General features: G+C 35.3%; 1 protein-coding gene across 1 annotated transcript; it reads left to right on the top strand.

Annotated features, from left to right (window-relative positions):
• Nucleotides 1-7,788: 7,788 nt before the first annotated feature.
• Nucleotides 7,789-8,328, top strand: LOC119767775. The gene is made up of 2 exons (XM_038257239.1): nucleotides 7,789-7,997; nucleotides 8,071-8,328. The coding sequence occupies exons 1-2, from the start codon at nucleotides 7,823-7,825 to the stop codon at nucleotides 8,253-8,255; spliced, it is 360 nt and encodes a 119-aa protein (XP_038113167.1). The 5' UTR covers nucleotides 7,789-7,822; the 3' UTR covers nucleotides 8,256-8,328.
• The last annotated feature ends 801 nt before the right edge of the window (nucleotides 8,329-9,129 follow it).

The following is a 9,129-nucleotide window of genomic DNA, read 5'->3' as shown; positions in this document are numbered from 1 at the left end:
TACCTCCAGTCAGTGCAATATTGATCACCTCTGCTTAAACTTCGTACAAATCGTGAGTCGAAGGAGGAGTCGCGTTCGAAATGACTGCGCCGTTCTAAGTCGTGTCTCCTCTCCCCTTGGAAGGACACACCGCAACAAAGCCATTATGATCATTCAACTGATATAGTCTTTTTTCCTTGTACCTACCTTGCATGCTTGCGTGTTTATAAATCACAAGTTTGCAAATTCATCTGCTGATACGTGACTAACTGCAAAGAGATTGTAATTTGTTCTGTTAAATTGGTGTGATTTTGCTGATCTTTTGTCTAATTTTTAAACTTATTGTTAAAAACATTTAACAAAAAATCATGTCCGTCCAAAAAACCTGTCGACGTTCCACCTAAAACTCAAAAATACATTCCAGCACAGATTAGCTAACCCCTGATTTGACCTGTCCACCTGGTCGCGGCTAGTCACTAGTCAGCCAGTCAGTCAGCAGCGTAAATTCCTCCAACTTAATTTTACACATACACACACATACCAACTAAACGGAGTCAACTTGACTGACTAAAATATTTCCAATATTTCACCTTCCCCGAGCGCGATTATGTACACATGCAGCTATTAGGTCAACCGACCACAGAAACCGCCGCCGCCACCGTTTTTGGGGGAGGGAAGTGACCTTCCCTTCACTTTGCTGGATCCGACTATCTGGCCAGTGCAGAAGCAGTGTCTCTCCACCGCGTGTGATGGAGCCCATTTTGGGCTATTTGTACGTACTTATGTTAAATATAAAATTTGAGGTGTACCGTCGGTGGAAGCTGCTTTTGTTTTTTTTTTATTTTTGTGCTGTTTTTAATGAAAATAGTTGTTTATTTAAACAAGCCCGACAATTAAAAACGAATAAACTGAATAAGTGTAATTAGCCCTTTTAAAAGTTACTCTTGATTCTAAAATTTTGAAATTATATTTTTTGAAAAGGGCAGATAATTTCACAAGTGTTTCATTTTTTAAACATTAAAAATCTAATCAATAGTTTGCGTGATATCGCGAGCTGAAAAATGAGGGCTTATTAGATGACACTGAGAAAAACTAATTTCTAATTTAATTTATTTAAAATAAATAAATATAATATTGAAATAACAAGCCATTGTTTCAACATTTGCATAGAAAAAGTGGTTTAAAATGCACTTGTTCAGTTGTTTTCAAAAAATGTACGAATAAAGCTGTAAAATGTAAAATTTGACGAAAACAAAAATTTTAGCAAAAAAAAACATTTTACGACAATAAACATCGAAAATTTTCTAAAATTCTAAAGATTTTTAAATCAACCCAAACACACTAAAAATGATTATAAAACGCAGGGGAATGCATTTTAAATTAATTTCAGCTGAATGCACTTCAAATTCCATTGAAATTTTGAAGTTTTTTGAAAAAAAAAATTGCCCCTTGATTTTTCGGGCCAACTTTGAAGGGGTTTGTACCAGCCTAAAGAAAGTAAAAAAATGAGAATTGTACAACATTTTCTCAGCTTTTTAAAAATATTTTTTTAAGGGTTGATTTTCTTTCATATTATATTTTAAAAGTGCAAAAAAGATCGAAAAAATAAAACTAAAATTCCTTAAAGAACATGAACACACACTTAATCAAAAAAAAGGGAGGGCATTTTCGATAGAAAATTTGATTTTGCACCTGAAAATAATTTTGAAAATTTAGTTTGACCGTATTTTTGATTTTTTATCAAAAAAAAAATGATAACTCCGGTACCAAATTTTGCACCAAAAACGTTTAAAAAATTGGATAAAATTTCCGTGTCGGTCTAAAAAGTCATAATCATAAATTACAGATACAGATTTTCGAACATTCACATGCCCATTTTGTATGACCAGCCCTCATATTTGTATGAAGACTTTTGTGTGGAAAAACTAATTATGCAAAATGACTTCTTTACACAGTATTTTTTTTGTAAATTTGGAAGGTTGTATATAACCTCTTTTATGATGTAATTTCGCGTCAATTCAGACTGAAAAAGTTACATTAGACCAGAAAAGTGGTAAAATTACACATTTTCAGATGTAAAATTACACATTTTTTGTGACATAAAAAATTTACCTCTTCCCAGATGTTATATTACCATGTTTTTTTCTACTGTGTAGACAAAGGAACGCACAGACAAAGTTTTAGTGAAATAAAAAAAGCAAAGTTAAATATCTCGAAAAATGTGCGAACTTGTACAGAATTACTGAGATGTTTTTTTACCACAATTTATTTGGAAATTTTGCAATTTATTTCGAAAAAACATAGTTTTAAAATTTTGAAATCAAGACTAACATTTTAAAAGGGATGAATATTGAATGTTTGGGCGTTTTGTTGACACCAAGATTTTTTTTTTCGGAAAGATCATAAAATTTTACAAATATTGCTGAGATATTGGCATAAGAAAATGTGGGAATGTTAAGATGAGACTTAAAAAACATTTTTTTGCTGTATTTCAGCAGCCAGAGGTCCAATCTTCAATGTCTTTTAGACAATTTTATTGGAAAATATCTCATGTTTTCGAAAAAAATATTTTCGTAAATAGACAATCAAAAATACTATTTTTATGTATCAAAAAACTGATTTTTTCAGCTAAAATTTAACTTTAAGTGATTGCTTTTTTTTCTCGATTGCTTTTTTTAATTTTAATTTAAAACTGTAGTCAAACCAATTTTTTGAGTCAAATTTATACTTTTCTCAAAACGCAATTTTTTTAAAACATAATAACTCGGTGGCAAAAATTTTCTCCGTACTTTTCTATGGCTCAAAAATTGCGGCTTTTGTTCCCTAAAACAAAAAAAAAATGTTTTTTCAATTATTTAAAAATATAGTTTCTGGAAAATTGAATTTTTTTGTAAAAAAAAAGCTTATTAATATTTTTTTTCCGCGTATCATTTTTTTTTCTGAATAGTCAATACCTAAAACTTTGCTGAAGATACCAAACCGATCAGAAAATTTATTCTGTTCATACAATTGGTACCTAATTGTTTAACACAAAATGACTTCTTTGGTCATAAAGAAGGCTCCCTATGAAGTATTTTTTTATCTATTGAGGTTGAGGTTTTTTTTTGTAATATTATACAAATATTAACATTATCATTCTAAATAATGTTCTGGTTTATTTCTTTTAAAATAATGAACTGTTGCTAAACTTGTTGCATTTATTCAACAAATTCAAATAATACGAAAATATTGCAAAGTGCGTTTTTTGCAAAGTATAAAATCTTTACTATACAATACTTTTCAGTTCAAAGTCACTCCTCAAGCAATTGCATCAACATTGGGATAGAACCCAAAAATCGTCACTTTTGTCCGAACTTCGCACAGCTCACACACCGTCTATTACTAGTTGAGTGCTTATTTTAAAAGCTATTACTTGCCCTTCCCTTCTCTCCCTCCCCTTAAACCACGCACACACATCCCACAAACCCCTCGTCGGCGCGCGGTTTCAGTTTCGACCTTTTTAGTGATTAAGAGCGAGCCCCCTCTCGCGCGCGTTTAAGGTAGAAACCTTTTGGCCCGAACAGGAAAAACGGCTGCAAAACATTCCGCGGTTTTACTGTGGCTGTGGAGTTGGACGCGGCCTGTCATCGAGTTGACGCGTGGGCACTGTAAAAAAAGAGACTTTTGCGTACACATTAAAAGTAAATTTACGATTTGGAAACAAGCCCGGCACAACACAATGGGGGCTGTGGTTGTTAAACATTGCGACTTTTGAGTTATGGCTTTTGAATAAATTTGTTTCGGAGCGGGGCGGATGGGGAGTGATTCCAAAAATGGGAAGTAAATCAAATCGAGGTGTGTGCATGTAGCTACAAAACGGCTTTTGATGGCTGAGACTTTTGATTAATTAATTTATGCAGTTTTGATTTTTAACGTTATGGGAACTGTACAAATAGTTTGTTAAATAATTTCCGATTCGTGCCACATTTTAAAATTTGTAAAACGCATTTCAAAATTTGAATTTGTTTTGATCACCAAATCACCATCTTTCAAATACTAACTGTACCGGAAAATACTTTGACACTTTCTTCCAGAAAAAAAAAAACAAATATAAAACACTCTCCCAACGTCAACCGCTTCTATTTTCGTTAATACCAAATCGTTTTAAGCCTCATTTCCTCCTCCGAAATGATTTACTGAACTAATCGTATCAACTTACTGACCCCTTTCAGAGTATCGAATTTTCCCCGAAACACACACAAAAAATAACAATATTTGAATTGATCCAGAACCACCGGAAAAAAATAACAACTGACAGAAAAAAAAACGAGAGTCGAAACGCCAGTTGACTAAACTCATCTCACAACATCCGCTGTCATCCGCCACCACCACCGGGTTTTGAGCTGTTTTGAGCTGTGTGCGACTGACGACTGACTTTGGGCCCTTCGCGGCGGGACGTCCATCCCGGGAATCCCCGAGAAGTGATTTCAGTCTTTTTTTTTTGCCTCGCCCTTTCCGCACACACCGTAGTTTTCCCATTATTATCATATATTCAACTTCCATTTTCAGGGAAGGAGGGAAATGGGTCCGTTGTTGATGCTACTCCGTGGTGTGGAAAGAGGACGGGGGGTCTCGACCGCTGGAAAAATTATACAATTTTCCATACGAACCCCCGAGGGGATAGGGTTGCCAAAAACTGTCAATGAATTTGATAAAATTGGTTTTTCATCGTTTGTATTTTTAATCTAAACTAAACTTTTTGAATCATTTTATTACTTTTTAAGCGAATTTAAAGAATATTTTTAAACTGATGATTTTAACTTTTTAAATTTTTAGAATATTTTTGAAAGCGAATTTCAATGTTCAAATTCAATGATATTTGTATTTTTTTTAAATAAAAGCCTTGAATTTGATATTTTGAATTAGGCCTAAGCAAATATGAGGAAAAAATATGGCCAAAACTTTAGAATTTGAATGGAAATAACACCGAGGGTCATTCAAACGTATTTTGAATATTGTTGTAAAAATATTGAACATTTCCCCAGACGGTTTTTTAATACAATACAGACCTAATTTTTTTTTGGAGAATTTACATTGATATCTTCTTAATTTTATTTTTTTCAGTTGTTAAGTGCCCATAGTTTTGCGAGTTTATGCCATGTTCACTACAAAAACCTGTAACATAACTGATAAAGTGACTATCTAAAACATTCTAAACATTCTTAATCTACACTCATTTATTGACTCAGAATAGAAAAAAGCGCAAAGGTGATTAGAAATGAATATAGACTTGGCCTTAACAATTATTTAAAAAAAATATCTCTTCTTCTCTCTATTTTTCGAATAATAATTAAGGGGCAAAACATATGTAGCCAAAAAATAATAAATTCATGATAAAAGTTAAACAAAAGATTGAAAATTCATAGAAAAAAATTAAACGCTTAATTATCCATTCAAAAATTAAGACTTAAATTTCGGAAAAGAGACGAAACTTAACTTATAAACAGATATTTTGACAGTAACATGACTGCAATAAAGTTTTAACCGTTTTACGCTTCTTTTTGCTTCAATAATTTATAATTAAGAATTTTATATTAAATTTGTAAGAAAATATCCTCATTTTGGCACTGGCAGCACCAATTATGCCCAACCTGGTGATATTGGGTATGGAGTTCCAAAAGTTCTTTTGAAAATTATTCTATTCGGTTCAATTAGTTCAAAAGTTATCCTATAACAGCGATTATGGCTAATGTCTAGAAGCTACTATCATTAAAACGAATTATTTGGCGCTTTTGAATTGCAAGTTGTGATTTAAAAATGGTTGAAAACATTGTTTTTTAGCGGTTCAAAAATTTCACATCAGTTTTACTCTTTTAACATTAAAAATCGGATCAATAGATTCCAAGCTATCATCGATTGAAAATTGAAAGCCGAATGAGTAATTTTGAAAAATACATTTTTCGTAATTTTAATTCTTTGTAAGGTCCTTTCTCAGCAACTTAAGGTCGGATCAACAATATCCAAACCAGAAATTGTAAAGAATTTTCTAATCTTTTTAAATTTATTTTTTTCAGAGGTAGACAAGTCCATCCTATTTAATGAAAATATGTTTGTTTCAAAAAAATTCAAAAAAAATTTTTTACAGCTTTTCAGGTAAATTTTTAACACTTTCCAAAAATCATTATCCTCAAACATAAATAAAACTTATCAAAATCACTAAATTGATCAGAAAATTTCAGATTTATTTTTCATACATTATTCTTCCGGTAATACTTTTTTCCATGTAGGTCTTTTTTCGATTTTTTTTTATTTTGCTTTAACCCTTTCTGGCCTGATGGGTCATACATGACCCAAAAATCAAAATTTTTAAAAGTAGCCTATAATTTTCGTATGGTCCTAAGAATCATTTTCCCATCATCAGCTCAAAAATTATTTTTTGAAAATTCAGGCCTGAAAGGGTTAAATAAAAGTTTCGTTGAAAATTTATATTTTAAAATACGGGATGATTTTGATATTCACCGTGTTTCTTACAAATTTCAGCTTTGAGTACATTGAATTTATTACGTCAAATTGATCATTAGTATGGTTTGTTTTAATATTTCATTTGGATAAAATACAATCATTATTTATTATTTTATTTATGTCAATCAAATGTTTATTATCATGTAATAAAATCAAATCCAATCATAAGTTTATTATCATTTAATAAAATGTATATTAATTTGAGGTTAAGTTAATTAGTTAATAAAAAAATCCAAGCTAGGTAAAAATTCATCAGAAACAGATTTTTTCATAAAACTATCGATTTTTTTGCCACCAATCTTGTAACATGATTATTAAAATTTCCAAATTTACTTAGAAAATTGTTCTACTATAGAAGCCTATGACAAATTCCCCAAACTTGTAACCTAGAAACTAATTTTAGCTGTTCTTAGTGTGAAGCTGTAGAACAAATCCGATAATGCAGCTTGTTTTTCGATTTATATCCATTTTCATTAAGAGAACTTGACACTTTGTGAACATTTAATTAATACAGTTGTAAATATCTTCATAAATATAATTTAAATTTTCAAGATCTGTTGAAAACTATTTCTTGAGGTACTTTGAACACTTTTCTTGCAAACTCAGTATGATTCCATACACACAGAAAAAAAATCATGGTAATATTACATCTGGAAAGGGGTATATCTTTTATTTCAGAAAAAATGTGTAATTTTACCTCTGAAGATGAGTAATTTTACCACTTTTCTGGTGTAATGTCACTTTTTCAGTCTAAATTGAGGTTACCATGACTTTTTTTCTGTGTACGACACTTTGAATTTATTATTATCTAACGAAACTAATTGAATTGAATAATTAGATTGTTTTACAATTATATGCATAAGAAAAAAATCTGAATGGTGAATATAATTAATTCAGTTATTTTAACTCAAACAACTTTTACTAGAAATTGACATTGCTTGTAATTAAACAAAACTGATTTCATCGCCCATTCGCTGGCAACCCTAACCTCTCTCTCTATCTCTCTCCTAAATTCACTCACGTTTACGGGCGCGCGCCACACGTGCACGCCGTTGCTCATCACCCACCACAAAATCGAAAAGTTGTCCCGATTTTTGCGCCGACCGTTCCGCCCTTCTGCCTACTGCGGCTCTGGTCCCCCGCGGAGAACCTCCCGTTTTTCCTTCCCTCCCTGTTGGTGCGATTTTGCTAACTAACTAACCAAACTGACTGCTACACGCAAACATACTCCGGTGAACATCGGATGCGCATTCGGCTTTGACCATTCGATGTTCATACCTGTGAACATCGAACGTTCAAATTTCGTAAACATTACCAACACAATTAAAACTTATTTCAATGTATGTGTGAACCTCCCTATCGAGCTGCTCCCTTCTTCTTTAACTTTGTTTCAATAGCGGGGATTCTTCCTTCATCGCGTTTGACAGTTGGAGTTTTTTTTTGCCTTCGCAACGTTTTGTTTTGCAGCCGGACAGACTGGCCAGCTGATGACGTTCGACCCAAACCAGCAGATGCAGGTGCGTTACTTGCTTTTCCAAAAAAAAGTCGCTCTAAGGATAATTTCTCACCAATTATTTCTCCCCTTACCAGGCCACCAAGAGACCGCATCCGGAGCGACGGTCCTTCACCACGCGCCCGGCGCAGCTGGCCAAGTAACGGCTGCGGACGGAAGCCAGCAGCAGCAAGTTTGTGTTCAACGTGGATGCAGCAGCCCCAAACGGGACGTCCTCCGGCGTTGCTTCCGGTTGACGCGTCCGGAATGCCCACGAAGATAGCCAAAAAGAGATCAACAAAGTGCAGCCGCAGCGGCCGCCGTTCCCGGAGGATACCAGTTTGAGGCTAGTCCCGCTCCGGCACCCATTCAAAACCCGGCTACAAAACGTCGTCCAGGAGCGTCAAATTGACGTGGACTCGGAGACCGATTCCAACCACGTTACCGCGTTGCCACTGGCCTATGCCGGTGTTCATGGAGAACTGGTCGAGTTGCTCATCAGTCGCGGTACCAACATCGAACACAAGGACAAGAAGGGCTTTACGCCGTTGATCTTGGCCGCAACCGCAGGTCACGAGAAGGTGGTCGTCGAAACGCTGCTCCGACATGAGGCGAAAATGGATCTCGACCTCAAAAGAAGCCGCGAAGAAAGTCGCAAAGCGGTCGCGGCCAAACGACGCGAACGGAAGAAGCGCAGAAAGGCTGAAACGCGCGAACAGCAACGCAAACTAGTCGAAGGCGAAGTCAAACCGCCAACCGGACGACGACTCGGACGAAGAAATTGTCAACGTTCCACTGCCATAGACCCGCGGAAGCGGCAACTCAATCACCCTCGCAACAAACAATCGCATTCATCCGAGAGAGCCTCCACCAACAGCTTCAATCGTCGTCCAGCAGCAGCAACAACAGCAGCAGCAGGACAAAGAGGAAGGTGGAGACTCCGGCATCGACGCCAACAGCCAGGGCTCGTGCTCGAGCTCGGACGTCAAGTCCGCCAGCAGCCTGATCGAGCAACAGCGAAAAAACAACAAAAAGCGCAAACAACAACTCCAGCAAGCTCACCAACAACAACAATCGCACGTCAGCTCGGCCGTCACGGCCAAGCAACTCCAGCAGCAGCAGTACGCGTGCGCACGCACAACCAGGGCTGCCAGTGT

This window comes from Culex quinquefasciatus, chromosome 2 (genome assembly GCF_015732765.1).
Source record: "Culex quinquefasciatus strain JHB chromosome 2, VPISU_Cqui_1.0_pri_paternal, whole genome shotgun sequence".
NCBI lineage: Eukaryota > Metazoa > Arthropoda > Insecta > Diptera > Culicidae > Culex > Culex quinquefasciatus.
This window is presented reverse-complemented; position numbering and strand designations above follow the sequence as displayed.